Source organism: Schistocerca cancellata, chromosome 9 (genome assembly GCF_023864275.1).
Source record: "Schistocerca cancellata isolate TAMUIC-IGC-003103 chromosome 9, iqSchCanc2.1, whole genome shotgun sequence".
Classification (NCBI taxonomy): domain Eukaryota; kingdom Metazoa; phylum Arthropoda; class Insecta; order Orthoptera; family Acrididae; genus Schistocerca; species Schistocerca cancellata.
This window is the reverse complement of record NC_064634.1, coordinates 143129979-143154411: the sequence shown is the minus strand read 5'-3', so window position 1 is coordinate 143154411 and position 24433 is coordinate 143129979. Positions and strand designations below refer to the sequence as shown.

The 24433-nt window shown below is 37.5% G+C and overlaps 1 protein-coding gene across 2 annotated transcripts in view; it reads right to left on the bottom strand.

Moving 5' to 3' along the window:
- The window catches only part of LOC126100599 (methionine--tRNA ligase, cytoplasmic), a 107404-nt gene that overhangs the window by 60742 nt on the left and 22229 nt on the right, over window positions 1–24433 (bottom strand). For both annotated transcript variants that reach the window (XM_049911226.1, XM_049911227.1), the window contains exon 4: window positions 11876–12019. In XM_049911226.1, the coding sequence (XP_049767183.1) occupies window positions 11876–12019 (144 nt within the window). The remainder of the gene's footprint in view (window positions 1–11875; window positions 12020–24433) is intronic.

Genomic DNA, 24433 nt, shown 5'->3' with positions numbered 1-24433 from the left:
AATCGAGAAAAGTGTTAAAATAGAAGGAGGCAGAATAGATGGTCAGTAGTTACTTTCAGGAACACAATTCCATGTTTTCAAGAACCAGGAAATGCTTTCCTAGCTTACACAACTTGCATTTTTCTTTTTAAGACAGGAAAGATGAATTGCTTGCAGAAGGAGAAACACACCACTCATATCATAGTAAGGTCATCCGAAGACCAGTAGCAGTTGCAAAGCGATTTAGAAAAGATTGCTGTATGGTGTGGCAGGTGCCATTTGGTGCTAAATAACGAAAAGTGTGAGGTGATCCACATGAGTTCCAAAAGAAATCCACTGGAATTCGATTACTTGATAAATAGTACAATTCTCAAGGCTGTCAATTCAACTAAGTATCTGGGTGTTAAAATTACGAACAGCTTCAGTTTTGAAAGACCACGTAGATAATATTGTGGGGAAGGTGAGCCAAAGGTTGTGTTTCATTGGCAGGACACTTAGAAGATGCAACAAGTCCACTAAAGAGACAGCTTACACTACACTCGTTCGTCCTCTGTTAGAATATTGCTGCGCGGTGTGGGATCCTTACCAAGTGGGATTGACGGAAGACATTAAAAGGGTGCAAAAAGGGGCAGCTCGTTTTGTATTATCACGTAATAGGGGAGAGAGTGAGTTGGGATGGAAGTCATTAAAGTAAAGACGTTTTTCGTCGCGGCGAGATCTATTTACGAAATTTCAGTCACCAACCTTCTCTTCCGAATGCGAAAATATTTTGTTGAGCCCAACCTACATAGGTAGGAATGATCATCAAAATAAAATAAGAGAAATCAGAGCTTGAAGAGAAAGGTTTAGGTGTTCGTTTTTCCCAAGCGCTGTTCGGGAGTGGAATGGTAGAGAGATAGTATGATTGTGGTTCGATGAACCCTCTGCCAGGCACTTAAATGTGAATTGCAGAGTAATCATGTAGATGTAGATGTAGATGTCATGTGCCAAAACATTATGACCACCAGCTTAACAGCATGTTGGCCAACCTTTGGAATACAATATAGCAACACTTCTGTGTCACATTTAATTGTGAATGTGCTTAGTTGGTTTCTGGAGATCTGTGGCGTCACATGTCTATGCACGTCATGCAATTCCCACAAATTACAGGCCAAGGGTTGGTGGACGCAGAGCTGCTGTGTGATAATGCCCAGATCGTGTTCCACTGGGTTCAGATTAGATGGATTCGGTCACCAACGCATCAACGTAAGCTCATTATCATGCTTTTCAAATGGCTGTAACACAATTTGGACTTGTGTAATGGGCAATTATCCTGCTGTAAGATCCCATCACTGTTGGAACAGACATCAAGCATGAAGGGATGTGTAAGTAGCCTGCAGCAGTCTTGATGCCTTCGATTACTACTACAGGTCCGACAAAAGCCCACTGGCATTTGTCCATAGTGCTATGCATGTTTCGAGCAGCCATTTGTCTGGCTGAAGCATATCAAGACACAAACAGTGACCTGGTGAAACAAGAATCATGATTCATCGCACCAGGTGTTATTTTACCAATGATCCAAGATCCAATCTCAATGATTCTCTACCGAATGCAATGATAATTGACAATGTTGGATCAACATGGAAAATATAGCGGTCATCTGCTGCAGAGCTCCATGTTCATTACTGAGCTTTAAACGGTGTGCTCCGTAACACCTGTGCCCACACCAGCTTTGTATTCTGTCAGATCTCTCTCAGATCACCACCTACACTGCTTTTATACAATGGACAAGCCTCTGACCTCCACGTTCTGTCGTGGGGCATACCTTGCACCTACTCCTCATTTCAACATATTTTGATCCTTTCAAAAAGATGCTCACGAAAGTAGCACGTGAATAGCTGACCAGCTTCACCTTATCCAAGCTGCCTGTTTCCAGTTGCCAACCTATAACAATCTGCCCTTTGTCAAAGTCGCTTATGTCAGTGGATTTTCCTATTTGTGGCTCATATTGTTACTGGAATCCTTCCTCATTCTTCACTGCTCAGTTTACACACTTTTCCTACTGTGTTATGTGCTCAGAATGCCACCAGGCAGCATTCAGTCTCACAGTGGGCAGTGATCATAATGCTTAGGCTCATCAATGTAGGTTGATAGGTTGAGAGTGGACCCCTTAATCTGCCCTCTCACGGGATGTGAAAATGTATGAGGATGTGGTGCTGGTGATGTCAAAATGATGAATTCTGAGTTCCATTACACTGCAGAGCACGAAATGAAGAAATTGGCTTGTCAGATTTTTGCCTCATGAAGAGGAACATAGCCAATGAGATGCAAGACTGTTTTCACGCCCAAAGCAAAACTTAGGAGTCACCACATTGTATTGAGTTTAACTACATACCCAGTTGGTTTTCTTTTTCATAGAGTATGTGGTATGAATCCAAGCTGTTTCGAAGCATCAAAAATTGAGGATTTCTCGAACATGCATTGTTTTTTTAGCTATGATGACAAAAAGACAGGAAACTACATATTGGTAGATAAAGCTTCCTGTATTTGATGTTTTTAGTGTTATAACTTGAGTTTTAACGAGTGTACGAAAAGGGAGAGAAGGAAACGTAGTAGGTGAATATGGATTGGGGCTAAGAAATGAAAGAGGAAGCCGCCTGGTAGAATTTTGCACAGAGCATAAATTAATCATAGCTAACACTTGGTTTAAGAATCATGATAGAAGGTTGTATACATGGAAGAACCCTGGAGATACTAAAAGGTATCAGATAGATTATATAATGGTAAGACAGAGATTTAGGAACCAGGTTTTAAATTGTAAGACATTTCCAGGGGCAGATGCGGACTCTGACCACAATCTATTGGTTATGTATGACCTGTAGATTAAAACTGAAGAAACTGCAAAAAGATGGGAATTTAAGGAGATGGGACCTGGATAAACTGAAAGAACCAGAGGTTGTACAGAGTTTCAAGGAGAGCATAAGGGAACAATTGACAGGAATGGGGCAAACCCTGGAGATACTAAAAGGTATCAGATAGATTATATAATGGTAAGACAGAGATTTAGGAACCAGGTTTTAAATTGTAAGACATTTCCAGGGGCAGATGCGGACTCTGACCACAATCTATTGGTTATGTATGACCTGTAGATTAAAACTGAAGAAACTGCAAAAAGATGGGAATTTAAGGAGATGGGACCTGGATAAACTGAAAGAACCAGAGGTTGTACAGAGTTTCAAGGAGAGCATAAGGGAACAATTGACAGGAATGGGGCAAAGAAATACAGTAGAAGAAGAATGGGTAGCTTTGAGGGATGAAGTAGTGAATGCAGCAGAGGATCAAGTAGGTAAAAAGACGAGGGCTAGTAGAAATCCTTGGGTAACAGAAGAAATATTGAATTTAATTGATGAAAGGAGAAAATATATAAATGCAATAAATGAAGCAGGCAAAAAGGAATACAAACGTCTCAAAAATGAGATTGACTGGAAGTGCAAAGTGGCTAAGCAGGGATGTGGAAGAAGATGTAGATGAAGATGAAGTGGGAGATATGAAACTGCGTGAAGAGTTTGACAGAGCACTGAAATACCAGAGTCGAAACAAGGCCCCCGGAGAAGACAACATTCCATTGGAACTACTGACGGCCTTGGGAGAGCCAGTCCTGACAAAACTCTACCATCTGGTGAGCGAGATGTATGAAACAGGCGAAATACCCTCAGACTTCAAGAAGAATATAATAATTCCAATCCCAAAGAAAGCAGGTGTCGACAGATGTGAAAATTACCGAACAATCAGTTCAATAAGCCACAGATGCAAAATACCAACACGAATTCTTTACAGACAAATGGAAAAACTAGTAGAAGCCGACCTCGGGGAAGATCAGTTTGGATTCCGTAGAAATACTGGAACACGTGAGGCAATACTGACCTTACGACTTATCTTAGAAGAAAGATTAAGAAAAGGCAAACCTACGTTTCTAGCATTTGTAGACTTAGAGAAAGCTTTTGACAATGTTGACTGGAATACTCTCTTTCAAATTCTAAAGGTGGCAGGGGTAAAATACAGGGAGCGAAAGGCTATTTACAATTTGTACAGAAACCAGATGGCAGTTATAAGAGTCGAGGGACATGAAAGGGAAGCAGTGGCTGGGAAGGGAGTGAGACAAGGTTGTAGCCTCTCCCCGATGTTATTCAATCTGTATATTGAGCAAGCAGTAAAGGAAACAAAAGAAAAATTCGGAGTAGGTATTAAAATCCATGGAGAAGAAATAAAAACTTTGAGGTTCGCCGATGACATTGTAATTCTGTCAGAGACAGCAAAGGACTTGGGAGAGCAGTTGAACGGAATGGAGGGTGTCTTGAAGGGAGGATATAAAATGAACATCAACAAAATCAAATCAAGGATAATGGAATGTAGTCGAATTAAGTCGGGTGATGCTGAGGGTATAAGATTAGGAAATGAGACACTTAAAGTAGTAAAAGAGTTTTGCTATTTGGGGAGCAAAATAACTGATGATGGTCGAAGTAGAGAGGATAAAAATGTAGACTGGCAATGGCAAGGAAAGCGTTTCTGAAGAAGAGAAATTTGTTAACATCGAGTATAGATTTAAGTGTCAGGAAGTCATTTCTGAAAGTATTTGTATGGAGTGTAGCCATGTATGGAAGTGAAACATGGACGGTAAATAGTTTGGACAAGAAGAGAATAGAAGCTTTCGAAATGTGGTGCTACAGAAGAATGCTGAAGATTTGATGGGTAGATCACATAACTAATGAGGAAGTATTGAATAGGATTGGGGAGACGAGAAGTTTGTGGCACAACTTGACCAGAAGAAGGGATCGGTTGGTAGGACATGTTCTGAGGCATCAAGGGATCACCAATTTAGTATTGGAGGGCAGCGTGGAGGGTAAAAATCGTAGGGGGAGACCAAGAGATGAATACACTAAACAGATTCAGAAGGATGTAGGTTGCAGTAGGTACTGGGAGATGAAGAAGCTTGCACAGGATGGAGTAGCATGGAGAGTGTGGTGTCACCGCCAGACACCACACTTGCTAGGTGGTAGCTTTAAATCGGCCGCGGTCCATTAGTACATGTCGGACCCGCGTGTCGCCACTGTCAGTAATTGCAGACCGAGCGCCACCACACGGCACATCTAGAGAGACGTACTAGCACTCGCCCCAGTTGTACGACGACTTTGCTAGCGACTACACTGACGAAGCCTTTCTCTCATTTGCCGAGAGACAGTTAGAATAGCCTTCAGCTAAGTCCATGGCTACGACCTAGCAAGGCGCCATTAGCCTTACAGTGCTTGTATTTAAAGACTCTCAATTGTATCGTCAAGAGCGATGTACCACAATGATGGAGTAAAGTTAAGTATTAACGCAGCTACGTACTTTTCTTTATAGCATTCATTAAGTATCCTGTTTCAGACCTCACGCCAGCCAGCGTGTGTAACGCGTGCATTTCGGCTACTTCCGAGTGGCGTAGCTGTCTTGCAACGCCACAACAGAGAGCTGCATCAAACCAGTCTCAGGACTGAAGACCACAACAACAACAACAACAACAACAACAACAACAACAACTTGTGTGCTATGATGCATACCGTTTCAATGTTACAACAAGATGATGCTCCATCAAAAGTGTATAGTTCTGATGCAATTTGCCACATTAAATGTCAAATAACAAACGAATATGGTTTCAATTCCATGACACAATGACAATCTATCAGAAGCTAGTAGTTCTGATGCCACTTGTCATAACTTAATATCAAATAATGACATTTGTAGATACACAGTGAATACCATATACGGGGGCATGGCTGCCACATTGAAGCTGTAGCTTAGTTGATAGCTTTGTGGAATGTGAAGACAAAGGTAGCAGGTTCACACCCACTTCCTTTCAGTTTTTTTATTTCTTTTTTCACTCTCTGTTTTCTAAAAGATTCTAGGTCTTTCTTATTAATTTAATAGAAATATTACATGCAGTAGTCAATGTTATTTATCATATTGTAAATAGTGTACTTGCAGAAATTGTTAGAAAGGTAAATGACTGGAATGTTTCCATAGTGGGCATAAATCTTTACATAACTGCCAGTCTATGCTGGAAAGTAACACACAAGTTACACAATGGAAGTTTTTGCTATTATGAAACTTTACGTAATATATATATATACCTACAGCTTGGCTTCATGGACTGCCTCATGTCTGTGTCGAGCTGATAACTATCTTTTTTAATGATGGTGAGCAGCTTTGAAACAAAAATCTCATCTCCTATTCAGATGAAACTACAAAACAAATTTCAATCCTGAAATCTATGTGAAGAAGTACATTACTTCAGAGTGAAGGAAGTCCATGCAACATTGAGAATACAGATATAATTCATGCAGACACTAACATTAGGCACTATATTCATTCAATTTAAACCGACAACAGGATGAAGATTCAATTGTTAATGAATAACTTTTACTAGTATGTATGTCAGAATGCTGTATAGTATTATTTGCTGTTCAAATCAGCGATGTGTCCAGAATCTTCTTTCCCCACTTTTCTTCAACAGTCCGGTAACAGAGTTGAAGCAGTTATTTTAAGCCCATCTACTTTTGCAAAGGAACTCTGTGATCTACAAGCCAGATGCCACATACTGCCGCTGGAAAGCACTGATGTCACAAATCACAACAAGGAGCACATTCCATAAATGTAATAAGTCATTTCGGACCTTGCAGCAACAGCAACAACAACAACAACAACATCGTACACCACATCTGGCATGCTTTGTGATGAGAAACACGTTATGCATGAGGACAGTTTTACCCCCATGCCCTTTCCCTCCATAAAGAAGAAACAAACAATTTCCAAATCTAGAAATAGTTTTTCCCATTTGCTAGTGTTTCTATAAGCAGTACTTTGAATGTTACCTGCTAAAGTTAAGTACTGTATAGCTGTTCTGGCTCCTTGTAATTTATCACTTACACTTATGTAGGGCATGGTAAACAATTCATTACAGATGAGTTTGGGGTAAATGACTTACAAAACACTAAAACATGAACTCTTACACATGATGTTCACTTCAAGAAAACCTAATCTCTTTCTCCCTGAAAAGACGGAATACAACTTCACAGCCACTTTTTCAAGACACTTTATTGTTTCAAAATACTAAGATGTGAATATTTGCTGCAGTTATGGGGTTGTGTCAATCTGCAATAAAAACAAACCACATAAAGTACTGATATAGAAATGCACAGCATTTAAAGCTATTGTGACGAAGCAAGTTGGGATCTCTTTACTACCTCTCTCGTTTTGCCATCTGCCTCCTTAAATTCATATTTTCATTTTTGACTAATTACCTTTAACATGCATGAGTATAATCTGCATTTTCATGAAAGAGAAAGGTTGGCCCCCAATCTTAAGAAATATACTACAAAATCTCATTTTGTGTTTAGTTTTGTGTATGTACTAAATTTCCTAATTTATTTTGACTATTCCTAGTTAATATCTATTGTTATAGGGTGAAATCGGTAACTGTTTTGTAACTTAAATTCTATTGTTGACTTACAAACAAATATAAATTCTGTACTAATTATAAACATTTGGAAGAACCACCACTAACATTCTTTAAGTATTTATTTGGCTCCAAGTGAAAACATGTTAGCAAGGCCAGCCCTTATTTAATTCCAAAATAATTACCAGGTATATCTAAAGCATTGTTTGTGTAACTATATCTGGTAATTTCATTCTTTAAACAAATAATTTGGCCTAACCTTTGTGGTAGAAGAAACTGTTAAAAAGGAGGAATTTCTCGATAGATTCAGTTAATTGAATGACTTATGTTTTAATTGTAATTTCTGTAACTCAAACATCGAATAATGTATAGTTTCAGTGCCTATTATTGTGAGGATATATAAAGGCCTGATTTTTGGCCCCTAGACAGTCAGTCCATAGCCGATTTTCAGACAAGAAACCTGTATTGGTTAGATCAACAATGCCGTGTGTTAAAACAACAACAGTGTCTGTTCAATCTATTTGAGATATAATGAACTGCGTGGTTAGGTAGTTACTGCTCATAGATGTTCAGCAGCAAACTATTGTAGCAGTATATTGACGTTTGCCTGCAAATTATTAATGAGGCTTACCACAAGTTAACCAACAGTTATTACACTGTAATACTGCGGGGTTGTGAACAGTGAAAGTAAAGAACTGTGGAAAGTAACTGTGCAACTGTCGACTACATCATTTACAGTAATGAGTGTTGAACTTCCCCCTTCATTTTTCAGCCAGTATAAAAACGCAGTACGTCGACACCGAGGATTATCAACACAGAAATACAGCAGGTGAAGGCCACACTATGTTACAGCAATGGATCTACAATGCAGTTATAAAGTTTTCTAGAAGATAGCTTGATTTGAATGGCAACTATTTTTAAAATAATCATTTGAAAATATTGTTTTAATGCTGCAAGCTACACATAAATCCTACAAACTTACACACACATAAACAGTTACGAAACTCTCATGTAATGCTTGATCATCGTTATATGGAAAAGAACCAGTTTTGCATATGAAATTTGAAAAACTGGGCTGTAACTGAATATCAAAATCATTGTGGACCCCGTAAATCAAAAGCCTCAGCTCGTAAAAACACTGTGCTAGACTATGTTAATATTGAGGCCTCAAAAACATCTGCAGTCATTTTTGGTGGTTTGAGTTTGTAGGTAGCTACCACACAATATAAATGAACACTTCAACTGGCATTATTACAAAACAAGTGCCAACTTCTGTTTACAAAAACAGTAAGTTTGTGATTAAATAATGCATGTTAGGGTCATTAGGTCACATATTTTTGCTTGAAAAATATTAAAGAAACTAGGGAGGTGAACTTACGAGAAATTTATATTTCATTATTTATTGGCAGATTTAAATTAGTGTATATTTCACATATTAAATCTGACTTCATGAAATGCTGAAAAGCTATAGTCTGTCATAGACATTAAAACAGAGACGGAACATGTTTAGAACCAGCCACTGATCACTGATATGCACCACACAAAAGCATATATATTTTTTTGTGCTTATATTTTCTGATTTTTAAAATTTTGATTAACAAATAATCCCTCTCAACACTATTTTTTAAAAAATTGTCATCTTGTTAATAAATGTCAATTTGGCTCCAAACACTAAAATGAAAGCAGTTTATAATATAGTAGCTTGTTTACATGGTTTGATATTATGAGCTGAATTATACTGACAGCTTTGATGTTCAGTGAAGACCTTCACAAGAAACTTTAGAGTTATCAGATGTCAATGCAATTAGGCACCATTACATTTTCTTTGTATTCAAGTGTATCTGGACTTAATAAAAAAATGAATATCATACTAAGCAATGATTGAATTTATTACATTTGTCAATGAAAGTTTTGTAAGATTCTCAGTGGACACACAGACAGTGAATTCTGAAAGTTATATATTTACACATTTACCGACAAGCAATTTTAGCCAGTATGGTAGTTGGAAGTGACAGAGCATTCAGAACTGAGGCACAATTATTTAAAGTGACATGATAAGAGGATTAAGATTTGTACATGGAAAATCATCTTCAATGATGAAATACATTGCCACAAGTCAAGCAAAGATCTGCAGCAAATGGATCACAATGTTCGAGAAAAGATATACAATTTATGAATTAATAAATTACTTCCCAGAAATTTCAAGATCATCTGTCGACAGTATTTTTACAGAGAATCTGAGATACCATAAATTTTCTGCACAGTGTATGACCAAAACAATGACTTATAACCACAAAACTTAGTAAGTGATACAAGCTGAGTATTTCTCCTACAGTAAAAAAGGTGAAAAATCCCTTAAGAAAATTGTGACAGACAGTTAAACATTGTTTCCTTTCAACACACGATGAAAATAAAATCATTCATAACTGCATATCTACGACCAATCTCTCTCTCTCTCTCTCTCTCTCTCTCTCTCTCTCTCTCTCTCTCTCAAAATAATGGGGGAGGGGGGTTCCCACAAACATTCAGCAAAAAAAAAAAGTTCATGGTTACGGTATTTTGGCACAACAGTGGTGTTTCTCTTGTTCATTTCACTACATTCTGTACATCTCAACTATAAATTTCAGAGTAATTTTATCTCCTAGGTTTTACACAGCAAAAAAGATCATGTTTCAAAACACACACACACACACACACACACACACACACACACATCATTTCAAATATCAAATGAGTAGAGAAACTACAATATTTAATAATAAGTAGATAATAAGTAGAAAAGGGAAGCAGTCCTTCAATCATTCTAAACTCAATTCTTTCAATTTCCAGTGACAATTTTAGTTGCTCCTTTCTTATTTCACACCCACTCTTATTTATTTACATCTGAGAATATCTGTCTTTTTTATTATTATGATCAATTACTCTTTGTCCATCAACAGGGATACCCAGTACTTTATAACTGGTAATAAGCTGATACAAATTCGAAATGCACATGTACAAAAAACTATTAATTCTTAAGATTCTTCTTCCTCCTCCTCCTCTTTCTCCTTCATCCACTTCTTCCTCCTCTTCCTCATTACCGCCACCATCACCACCACCACCACCACCACCATCCACGCCACCAGACAGTTTTCCATGCGTCATGATACTCAGCTATCTAAGCACAACAGATAAAACATTAGTCGCCCTTAGGAGACATCATACTAATAATGTGTAAACATGGCCTCTATCCTCAATCATGGCCTTAATTCAGCAAGGAGGAGTGTCCAGAAGTTTCTTCAACTATCCCAAATCCAGCTGATGCCACTCAATTATCATTGCTGATGCTGTTATTGTGGAAGATAGGAAATTTCACAGCAACTCATCATGGAGACATAGAAGGAAGAGCAATTGTTAGTCAGTGACAATGTGGAAATAAACATGCTGGTTCATGTTCATGGTAACCTGAATGAAGTCATGGCAACAAACACACCTTCGGCATAAGTTACACCTTCACGCACTGAGCGTCAAACATCTCACTGGCTGAGGGTGTAATCAGTGCCTAGCAACATTTGAGAATAAGCAAAATCACATCTTGCAGAGCACACTACATGCTTCCAGTATGCTACTATCCAGTTTCTGTATTGTTTGGCCCCTTGAAGCTGTGCAGCTCTATGTGCCACTGTGAGAAATGGCCTTTTACAAGGTAGCCCACTCCACATGTCCACTGCATGCAGTAAGCTTCACAATGTTCACTAGGAACTTGATTGTGATGGACTTGCAATCACTAACAGCAACTACTTTTGTCAGGTTTGAAAGCAACTGTCAGTGACAGTTTGATACACATGCCTATCTCCTGTTGATTAGGATCTTTTTATGACCACTCTCCTCATGCCTGGACACTAACAAATCTCACAACTTCATTCACAGCGTAGTCAGTGGCATATTCAAACACAATAGCTCCTATCTGTGAGTCTGTCACATCTCCACATAGATTCATCTAACTGTGTTGATTCCATTAACATGTGATACATACACATACACATCACTTCACTGCCATGACTTAGGATAGTGGTCCAGGGTCATATGACCACCTGGTACCAGCCCTACACAACCTACATTGCTCCAACACAACCAGAGTGCACTTCTTAGTGGGTGGGTAATATTTTTTTCTGGTGAGCCTTCCTTGTCTCCTATTATGTGCATAAATACAAGTAGTAATAGAATCTCTACTACAATAACAGATCCCCAGGCTAAACTGAACTGCATATTATGACAGTTTATGCAACTTATATATTCTGCTGCTCTAGAAGTATACATAGATCAGAGATTAAGTACATCTCTTTATGACTGCATTGTCAAGTTGTTGAAGTGAAAGACTTCTGCTTCCGTTTCCTAAGACTTAAATTTGTATTACCAGGTTCTTCTGTTCTATAAAATAATTACTTTAATGTGATCTTGCTCTTTTAGTTTTGCAAACCATTGTAGCAAGTGCTTCTTCCCACTGAGCCAGTCAGAGGATAACTTTGCATCGGCAGCCAGTGGAAAAATGGTGCTCCATATACAAATATCTGCAACTGTGATGCTGGACTGAAACACAAAAAGAGCAGCTTACTGTAATTAAAAAGTACAATATATCGTAACAGAAATGGAGACAACCAGTTTAAAAATATTTTCAGGCTACATATCCACAACAGTATCTCTACTGATGGCAAAGACAGATTCTACCACAGAAAATGCGAGGAAAAGATGAAATGGCTACTGGTAATGCATACATATCAATGTTTAATTTCAAGTATTTTGTCTTGAGTTAATATGATATCAAAAGTTGCAGAGAAAATAGTATTCCCAGGATTTACATTATTTGCCTCCTCTGCAGCATTCATCACTCTTAACTCAGAATTAATACATCTATACTTTGGGAGATGCCTTGAGGAGAGTGATGGATGGCACTTCCAGTACTACCATATTAACCCCTCCCTTTCCCCTGCTTCAGTTGTGAATGATGTGAGAAGAATAACTGTTGGTAAACATACATATAATCTCTCATTTCTCCCATTTTCTCACTTATATCATGTCATGAGAGCTGCCTGGATGGCTGTGGGCATTAAAGCACACAGTTATATGACAAAGGGAGTCATGCAGACCCTGGATCAAATCCATCTGACAGATCAATGGCAGGGGCCAGTGCGCTGGCAAACCTATATGTGGTTTTTAGGCAGTTTTCCACAACCACTTTTGTAAATACTGGAATGGTTCTCAGGTTCTGCTTCAATTATACAATGCACAGAAACACTTTGAAATGCAATGTCACATTTTTCCATGTGATATACACTAGAGGCACACAGAAGGGGTACACAGATTCCTCCCCAGGAGGAAGCTGACAGTAACTTTATAATGCTTTTGGGAGTGGTGAACCCATTACAATAATAGCCTACAAACAGGTCTGCTTCTCTGCAAGTACCGTATCAGTCCTGACCTGGTGTGACAAAGCAGACGGATTCTTTCCATCTGATACTTTTTCTCTACTCCCAAAAATAAGCAAGTTTTTGAACTAATTTTTATGATTTCCAGTACATTTAATTGTTGATATGTGACACTGACTTGAAAATCTCAAGTTGTTGTTTATACCTAATTTCTCTGAAATTTATTATCTATGTGATTATTTCAAGTGTTCCAATTAATTTTCATTAGGGCACTGTTAATTAAAATTTGCCATTAATTGGAGTTAGTACTATTTCGGCACATGTAAAACTTGGTGAGCTAATCAGTATATTTGAGGAACAAGACCAGCACTATTTGACAGTTAAGCATTCCCACATTCCTGTAAAGTACTTAAAATTATCCAAAACTAATTACCTTCTGTAATAATTAAACTTGAAGTTATGGACCTATACCATTTTCTATTGCAGATTTTATCATAACTACTGCTAGGTCCTGGACTTTGACAACAGGCTTTTCTTGTCCTAATTTTTCTGTACAGTTAAGACATATAGCATTGAATGAATAACTTGTTAATTAATATGCTTACATAATTCTCTTTGATTTGCAATACTGTGTTTATTCCCGTAACTGAGGAGAATGACAATGCTGAAGAAAAATAGTGTCCACATACTTTTATAATTTGGTAGCTAGCAACAGTTGCTGTAATCCAAAATTGTATTGTTTTTTGTACTTAATTAAAAACAATAAATTCCAACCGAACCATATTTCAAAGCTTTTTCAAAATTACAGTTTGTTCTTACAGCAGTCTACAAGTAGTCGAGCACTACCCAATTGTGCTCATGTGCTACTCTGCTCAGTTGCAAAAGTCTCTCCATACCAGCAGGGAGATGTGCAACAGTCATATGGCTTTCTGTGGTTGTCTCCATTTGGTGCTCACTGTTCAATTTTTTTTTCCCCCCACATTCAAATTTGTTCAAACACATGGAATTTCAACAGTATTATAATGCATTTATTTTTTCTGGCTGGTTAATTCTGTGGATTACAAAGACAAAGTGAAAGTAAGTAAATGTGTACAGTTCCTTTAAAGAAAAACAATCCAAAAACAACAATAGCAACTTTAAAAAGCCTTTGTTGTACTTCCAGTCAATGTGTGTTGAAGAAGAGGGGGTAGTTCTAGGACCACTGGTGTGCTGAACCCGTCCTGGTTCCTTTAGGAGCCATTTTGATTCACAAATAGTTTGCTCTGATAACAGCAAATAAAAGAACACTGAAATCCCTACCAGAAATGCTCATCACCAATCAAGTATTTTTTGATTTGCAAATGTAATAGGAAACAAGACATCTAATGCCTGCTATTTCTTTACCAGCTGCCTGCCAGTCCCTGAAAATTGCAGATCCACATAGTGCAGAAACTGCTCCTATCTATACTTCATATATTTCAACTCCAAACACATCCAGCTTAGACAGCAAATAGAATTCATTAAAGCAACAGCAAAATGTCCAGACTTTCGAGACACCTTATGATGCTTGAGACTACAAGCTCTCAAAGTGAAGCAAAAATATGTATTTAGGGTATAACCTGAAAGACAAGTTTGTTGATTTGATGATGTTAAATTGTTTTCTTGACATAAAGTTTTTGCATGTTTAAATTTCTTCATTATGATCATGTTTTGCAAGATAAATAAAATATATGTACTAATAAAATGCACATACTTGCATATTCTTGACTTGCTCATTATAAATGTTAAGAATCTAGCAAGTGTTTTGTTCCTCACAGTAATTAATGTTAGGCAGACCTCAGCCTGCTCAGAAATACACAAAGATGGCAGTGTGTGTAGATATCCGCGATTTTACTCCAAAAATAAGTTACAGTGAAGCCTTTAAAAATTCGTGTGTAAAGTGCAAAAGTGAATTCTTAAAGTACAGTGAACGTATTGCTAGTTTACAATGTGTAATCTGCAGTCTATGAGTAGAAATCGACAGCCTGAAGTCCGAAAATATGGAGCTGAAGTCGAAGCAAAACATGGATCCATTGCTTCAAGACAGACAGAAGAACAAAAACTTTCACCAGAACATGGCTACATTGCTGCAAAATTACGCTGATAAATCAACAAAATGGAAGGTAGTACACAACAAGCGTCAAACATTCGGCGCTAAAACGTTGTCTACAGCAAATGTTTCGAGGTTTGAGAATGTAAACAATTTTGATGTAGCTACTTTGTTCTAGTAATAGTCTCACAGAAAGTGAAAACAATCGTAAGACATGGAGTAACATCAGTTTATCTTTGAGATTGGACATAGTGAGTTGATGTTAGTCAAGAGTGCCTTTAAGGCAACAAAGATGCCATTATTAACACCTCACTGGATTTGACAGAGCTGTGTCATAGGGCTATATGAATCTGCATGCACCTTCTGTGATACTGCAGGAAGACTTGGCAGGAATGTAGCAACTGTACATAATGCTGGCAGCAGTGGTCATGATAATACACAACTGGCAAGAAGTCAAATGGGATTACCGACATGGAAGACTACTTTGTTCAGCATATGGCTCTGATGCATTACACAGCATCTGCAGCAGCAATATGAGCAGCAGTTGCCATCACAGTGACATAATGAACTGTTACAGCTTGGTTACTTTACGTACAGCCAGATGCAGTCTAGTGTGCACTCTACCGATCCCAAATCGCCGCTGTTTGTCACTTCAATAGTGTCACATGGGAGCTCACTGGTGGTAAGATGGAGCTCTGCCATGTTTCCTGATGAAAGCTGGTTCTCCCTTGGTGCCAGGGATAGCCGGGTGTTGGTTAGGAAGAGGCCATTTGAGGGCCTGCAACCAACTTGCGTGCTAGACACAATGGACCTACAGCTGGAGTTATGGTCTAGGGTGCAATTTAGCATGAGAGCAGGAGCACTCTCATGATTATACCATGCACCCTGGATGCAAAATCTGTACGTCAAACTGGTGATTTGATCTGTTGTCCTGCCACTCATGAACAGCATCCCACGGGGTGTTTTCCAACAGGATAACATTTGCGCATATATCATTCTATAACCCAACATAGTCAAGAGGGTCTCAACATTTTGCCTTGGCCTGCTCAATCACCAGATCTATCTCCAATTGAGTCATATGAAACATCATTAGATGACAACTCTAGTTTCATCCACAAACAGCATTAACTGTGCCTGTATTGACCAACCAAGTGCTACAGGCGTGGAATTTCATCTCACAGACTGATATCTGGCACTGTAAAACACAATGAATGCACATTTGCAAGCTTGTATTCAACATTCTGAAGGTTACACCAATTATTGATATACCAGCATTTCACATTTGCAATGGCTTACCTTGTACTTAAATTAACCCATTATCTCATAATGTTAATCACTTAAATATATGTTAACCAGACAAATGTATTCCTTAAATTTTGTTAATTATTTTTTGGTGTTGTGAATATTTTTTACCACCCCCATCAGTGGAATTCAATACAGTATTCACTAATATGCAAAAAGTAGAACTTATCTTTCTCTTTATTAGTCCTACAATAAAACAGTATCAGTCTGTATTCATATAGCATTATCAGTTCCACAAAAAAGATGTTCTGATATGAGTAACATGTCAGTCAATATTTAATTTTTTGGACCTTTTCTGTTTTCATGGAAGTTAGAATATGATAGTTGTTTCATAGCAATGGTTCGATTCAAGTTCCAGTGTTTTTTTTTTTTTTTTTTTACTTGTAGCAGTTTCAACTTTATTTGGGTCATAATCCATTGATCCACTAGCACAGGTCCCTGAGGTGCGAACACAAGTTAAAGACACACATTTTATCTATTTGCAATGAAAGGATGAAAACGTGAAAAGTTGTTGTATGACAGTGATAATGTAAATGATGAAATTACCTAGAAAAACAAATTTATGAGTTTCTGTGAAAATACTCATCAATGAAATAACAGTTGCCCAACATTTGTAGACTTTGTTTTTGTTCCTAAGTTTATATTCCCGATTTTCACTATTTTTTTAAGGAAAAAGAAAAAGTCTTCTCTTCCTTAGCCCTTGTTTTGAAAAATTCCTCCTGAAGTGATTCAATATTAACCTTAATAGTGTCTCAAATTGCCGTGTGCATCTTACTGGCATGCTCCAAATGGTCACGAAGCAACTGTTTTCTAACTACATATTCCTTTTTATATAGGAATTTAATTTCTGTATTTGACCAAAATTTTCATTCTTTTTCAAGAACTATTATGCCCACATTTCCTTTAGGGCTACAAAGTAAATAAATTCTAGAGCGCTTAAAAGAAAAATTGAACTTACAACAGAATACAAATTACAATTAATGGCAACACACACTTCCTCTATGTAAATTTTAAAAGACAATATGGAACACATGTTTAGTGTTTAAAAAAATAATGACAGATGCACCAATACATAGTAAATCTTTACACTTAAGTGATCAGGAAGAATCTGGATTCAGAAGTTTAGTGGATAGGACACACAGAGCGAGAAGAACAGTACACCACATTAAAGACGATGGAAGGAAAATATGAAAGCAAAAAAATATCAAAATAGTGTTGATTCCATACTATGGCAGCATTTTGCAAAAGGTACAAAGATTCTTAAATTACTTAATTTTAAAGTAGCATTCAAAACAGGTAACACGTTAGGACACAATCTGAAAAGGGTAATGAACAAATATAACAAATTAGGTGGGTGCAAGATAAAATGCACCACTGTACCCACTCTTGCACTTCCTTGTCCAACAGAAACTGATGTCCTTATACAGTACAACCTCGATTTTATGTTCCCGGAATTAACGTTTTCCCATCGTTTATGACACATTTTATCAGTCCCAGCATATTTCTTATGCCTACAACGTTAATTTTCACCCGATTTTGCATCAACATATCCTGCGATTTATGCATTACGAGAAGATGTTTGTGAAGAAAAAATGATGCTGGCATGACGTTGGCCATCCAGTAATGTTTACAAATATTACGTGGTTAAGTTTCTTGACACCAGGATACTCTTCTCAGTGGATTTGAATCAATAAACCTAAATGTGTAAAAGTTGCAACAATTCATGCCGTATTTCCCACCGCTGCCAAGCTCTACATGGCGTGGTGGCTAATGGGAGTAACTAGTTTTGTTCGAATGAAGATATCATGACCAGTCACAACCATTTCCAAGCTGCCTCTACAGCCCAAATGCAGTTTATGATTGTTGTGATCATTGTGACACCTTTTCAAACCATAGATACCATGTTTCAGCGAATGGCCACTTGGAGCACTAACTGAAACTGTCATTCACTTTGCGTTGCTCAAATGTTTTTAGTTTTAAAACAGCGCCGATTGTGTGTTTTATTCATGCTGAGCAAAACATGTTTCGAGAATTTATTTGTGAAGTGCAGTATTTATGTATGTATTTTTTGTGATGTTAGACAAACAAACAATGTGACTGAGGCACAGTACCTGGTAACCTGCAGTGCAAGAAATGCAAAATGACACATATTCAAACACCACATAAAATACTTATGTACTTATTTGCATTCTCGAAATGTGTCATGCTAAGCATGAAAAAATATGTAACTAGTGCAGTATTTCGTTAAGTAAATAATGAATGGCAGCTGAAGGCTTTCAAAAACATCTATTATGACATATGAAATTGAGTGAAATGTTCTTACTTCCCAGACAGTTATCAGTTCCAGTTACATCAGCTGTTTTTACTAGATAATAAACCTTCATTAGATAATAAACAAGTCTTTGGTGCTTGTGACGTACATATATCATACATAAAGTGCAAGGGGGTATCCTACACATAACTTTCACAGCTTAAAACATTATTTTCCTCGTTTTACATTTTCCCGCATTTTACATCATATTTTGAACTCCCTTGTAAAGTGTAAAAGCGGGATTTCACTGTTTGTCTTTCTTCAGGTTGCCCCAAAGATGTGAAAAGATGGGTTGTACAGAGGAGATGGTGAACAATCTTGGCTGTATGGAGGATGTTGCAGTGTTTGCCAAACAAATTCCTGAAGTGTAACTTTTGTCCAATTGGCACTGTGGGGGTGGGCATTATATTGCAACCGGATGATTCTGTCTGACAGTGTAGGAGCAAATGGCAGAGCCAACAGTGGAAACATCTCACACCTCCCCTGCAAAAGAAATTCAAAGCTGCTCACTCAAGTTCTGGTAAGGTGCAGGGGACCTCTGCTTGAACGTGGAACCACAATCAGTGTTCAGCACTATAAAGACACTTTGCAGAAACTGTGATGAGCCATAAAGTCAAAACACTCAGGAATGCTGCCGGACAAAATAATCCCTGTAGCATGATAAGGCTGTGCTTGAGCGGTTTGGTTGGGCAATACTGCAACAGCCTCCATACAGCCAAGATTTTTCATCATATGATTTTCAAATGTTTGGGAACCTGAAATAAGATGTGTGGACATAGGTTTCAGTCAGACAAACAAGTACAGGAGTGGATGTGGCTGTGAATCTGACAGCGGCCCACCATGTTCTACGAAACAGGCATTCATGGTCTCATCTATCAATGGGATAAATGTCTTAATGAGTGTGGTGATTACTTTTGAATGAAACCATTCCATCATCCCATTGTGGCAGGTACTCAGTTTTCATTTTACTACTCCTTAGGGCACTTGAAAAATTTCAAACTGAGACACCATGAGCTTCGATAGACAAGTTCGCTGCTGGTATGTACACTCGCACAACTGCGTATCTACTTGTAGGAAATAATGGAGATTCTTGAGTGTTGTCATACACAGAGTAAAGGTGAACGACTGGATCTAATGCAAGGATGAAAGATTTTGGTGCACCATATGAAATATCAGAGCATTTTCATCAAAAAGGTTACAAGCAAAACAAGTCACTTCTCTAAGAGCTTTGGGAGATACTGCAAACCGTAATTGTGTCTACAGCGTGAATCAAGATTGCACCATAGTGATATGCACAGTTTTAAAATATAAAATTATTTTAGAACAGAGGTGTACAGACTTGTCAGGGCTGCTGGCCACAAAGTCTCATAGTAACTTACACTGTCAGAGACACACACAAGAATGAAATTGGACAGATTGGTACTCATCACATAAAAGGAGGCATTGAGTGGTGGACAGACATATTTAAATGAAAAATCTGAAGGGGGACTTTGTCTCATAGCTTACTTTAAAATGTATTTTAAATGTGCCTCACTGTTGCTTAATGCCTCCTGTATGTGGTAAGTAGCAATTTATTCTATTTCATTGTTATTCCAGCCCAGATTTTCCAGTTTTATATATAATTTGTTTTATGAAGATTCATTTTATTTAACAAACGTAATCAGAACTATAAAGTAAAGGGCAACAGGGGAACACACACACACACAAAAGGATTTAACTTTTACAAGCTATTGGAGCCAGTGGCTTCTTCTTCTGTTGGAAGAGTTGAAGGGGAAGGTAGAGGTGTGAAGGTGAAGGAAAAGGACTGGAGAGGTTTCGGGAAAGGGGTGCAGTTTAGAAAAGTCACCCAGAACCCCTGGTCAGGGGAGACTTAATCAACGGGATGAGAAGGATATTATCAATAATTGATTATTTTCGTTGTTATAATCAGAACTATGTAATTTTGCAGATATATTATTCAAACAATTTAATTTGAAATGTGACATGCACTGACTTCAAATGTTTGGCTCAATTTATACCAATCAGCTGGTAAACACCAATTAGAATGTCAAGACAGAAAATGCGTGTATCTGGAATTGACAGTAAGAAATTTCAAAGAAGGCCATGAATGATCTAACACAGAACAGGATGGGACAGGATGTGAAAATTATTAGAATAAGCAATGATAACAAAATAAATCCTTATAGTACAGCAAAATTCTGACATACAACAAAGAGCCCTTGCAAAGAACAAGAAAGTAATAAATGCTTTTTATTCCAGTCCTTGATCACAATATCAGTTCTTTAGACAATGACTATTGTATTATTATGTTGTAATGATCACTGTGTGGACAATGTGGCCTATTCTACACATTATTTTAGATCTATATGACGATGCTGTGTTGATTATATTTATATGTTTTGACGATGCCATTATGACCTTATCACTTTAGGACATGGTGTGAAAAAGATCTGAGGATGGTCATTATGGACTGAAACCGGTCATCATCTAAAGAATTGATACTGTGATCAAAGACTGGAATAAAAAACATTTGACAGTATTGGATCACTGTTTGTATAAGCGACTATGACGCAGTTGGTGAAAGTAATATGTGACCAAATAAATATAAGTAACAACTTACAGATTATGTCAGTCAGTAAAGCTATAAGAGAGGTGTAGAATATAATCAAAATACTCATAGACACCACAATGTAAAACACACACACACACACACACACACACACAAGACTAGTGAATTAATATGTTTGTTTGTGTGGCCATCTTCCGCAGCAGCTGCTAACATCTGTTATTATAGGTTATCTGTCTTGAGCTGACTGCAGTGTAATTAAAAAGAACTATACCAGTCGCGATTTGCTTTTTATTTATAAAGCATCTTCTGTGGTTTCTGTAAATTGGATACACATGTTTGTACATTTTTTTTTATTCTTTTAGCTTAAAAACAGCATTTTCTTTATGAAGTTGGTCTGTAAGCTACTTACGGGGTTTCTTTACATAGTCTGCACCTCCCCTTTTGCTAGCAGTGATTGATGTCGACAGGCTTCATTTCACATATGCAGTTTTTTGCATTTTGCATTATTTCCTGCACTGCACCATTTATAATTGACTTTCTTAACTGTTTTACATTCATCACTGCTGCAGTGTTTATGCCTACTCATTTGTTTTCATTCATGTTGTGAGTGTTGCCAACCTATGAAACGATTTTGTGTGTGTGTGTGTGTGTGTGAGAGAGAGAGAGAGAGAGAGAGAGAGAGAGAGAGAGAGAGAGAGAGAGAGAGAGAGTGAAATTGTCTTGTATGTAGGTAGAGACGTGACAGGAATGGTTATTTCTCCCCCCCTCCCTGCCCCCTTTTCCTGGATTGGGGGGGGGGGGATGACAGGGATGGTCTGGACAGTGATTATGGGACAGATCTGGAAGGAAATGGTAGTGGTAAATGGAGACTGTGGTTATATTTGTACTATTAATGATATATTAAGTGGCCAACCAGTTTAAAGAGTGTGTGGTTTGCCAAGCTGATCTGATCATTTATGTGTTGTTTCTTTTCTGTTACGGTTTTTTGGATGTGGTATTTTTCTTGTCAGGTGAGGAGGTGTTTTTTGTTGTTGTTTATCCTTATGATTTCCATGTCTGTGTCTCTGGTTGCAATTTTATGTTGATGTTGGTGTAAGTGTTCTGCATAAGTTGAATGATTTGTCCTATACTTCCATGCTCTTCTTACATGTTCTTTGTATCTGGTGTCAAATGTCCTCCTGGTTTGACCTATGTTTCCTCCATCACTTGTATTGCATTTCAGTTGGTATATTCCTGATTGTTGATACATATCAGCTTTTCCTACTGTTTTTGGGAAGTATTTCTGAATTGAGTTGTTGGTTTGGTGTGTTATTTTTATGACTTGTTTTTTGAAAATACTGGATATTCTGTGTGTGTATTTGTGGTGTACCATCTTTTACTTTCTGTTTCTTTCACACTTTGTGTTGTTTCTATTCTTGTATTTTGTGTATTTGTTTGTGTGTGATTTTGTCCTTGTGTTGGTGACAGTTGAGAGTTTGTTTTTTTCTTTTGTTCTTTTTTTTTTCTTTTCTGTTTCTTGATTTTGTTGTTCAACTTTGTTACTAAGTTCTCTTTGTATCCATTGTTTGTGACTGTTTGTATTATAGTATTCATTTCTTTTTTGTAATTGTCTGTATCTAATGGTACTGTGTCTATTCTGTGTCTGTGGAGCATGTATCCAAGTGCTGCCTGCTTTTGAGAATTGGGGTGTAGTGATGTCTCATGTATAATTTTGCCTGTTGTTATCTGTTTTCGGTATATGGAAAATGTGTGTTGGTTGTTTTGAATCTTTACAGTGATGTCCAAGAAATTTACCTGTCTATTTTGCTCATTCTCTATTGTAAAATGTATCTTATCATGAACAGAATATATGTCTGTGTGTAACTGATCCATTTTATTGTTTGGTTCATCTATCAGGCACAAGATATCCATATATCTAATCCAGTATAGGATGTTGTACCTATTTGGCACTATTATGTTACATATGATAATATAACTTCATAAAGAAAACACTGTTTTTAACCTAAAAGAAACAAAAAATAAATGTACAAACATGTGTATCTAATTTACAGAATACCACAGAAGATGCTTTGTAAATAAAAGCGAAATGTGTCTAGTGTAATTCTTTTTAATTATACAGTAGTCAGCTCAAGACAGATAACCTATAATAACAGACCATTAAATTACCTATAGACACCACATCACAAACAAAAGATGAACAAAAACACAGGACAACAAATGGCAATAGTATATATAGTACACATACCAAAACAAAAGACAGAACAGTGAAAATGAAGTAGTAACAAGGAACCCTGCGAAGTCGTGAAAGGCCAATGATATTTACAACATTCAATGCGCCTCCACGCAACCACAATATTGGCTGCTAATGGCAACAGAATGCAGGCCTGGAAGTCTCCAATGGTGAGCACAGCATGAGGCTATAGAGCATAGTTGAACTGCTTAGTTGACAAATAACTTGCAACACTGCTAGTGGTGTTGATACAAAGCAGAGCAATGGCAATGATAATCAAAGCCAACATTGCATTATATCTACATCAACAATTGCCGAAGTTGACATTTCGTCAGAAAGGAACCTACAGAATTTCGCAGAGTGAGAAAGAAGTGGCAGATGAAATTTTAGCATTTCTGCAAGATGAGTCAGTGGAACGTGTGGTGTCACATACGCTCAACTGTGCAGACAATGTACATAAGGAGTACAATGATGGCAATACATGCTTACCAAGTGAAAGTGATACTGAAACACATGTCGACCTATGTAGTCCATCAGCCCTGTCTGAGAGGGAGCCACAATTTCCATCTCCAGTGAAATGTAGTAAAGGTCAATCACTCTCCAAGGAGCGGATACTAAATATGATCACGTACATGGAACATCATACGAAGCACAGTAGAAAAAACATTTACGAACCATTTCCACAGTAATATCACCGTGTAACGCATAAGAAAAATTATGAATAGGACAAGGCACACTTGTTTCAAAACTGGTGTTTACATGTTTCGGGGATGCTCGAAACAATTTACAGCATGTGAATGATAGTGACCTACAACATTATGCACATCAAACTGCACACAACATAGTTTACAGTGATTTCAAGGGAAGCAGTGGATGGTTGTATAACTTCAAACACTACTACAGAAGTGGAAGACATAAAATAAAAATAAAAAAATGATATTTCAAGCAAAACATCCACTTGACGATGCACAACAAACTGTGGAATTGGCCTGTAAATTGTAGATGAGATAAACAAAATTATTCCATCATTCAGAAAGGAATTCATTTTGAACTCCAACCAAAAGGAATTTGAAAAGAGATCAATATGAAAAGAGCCCT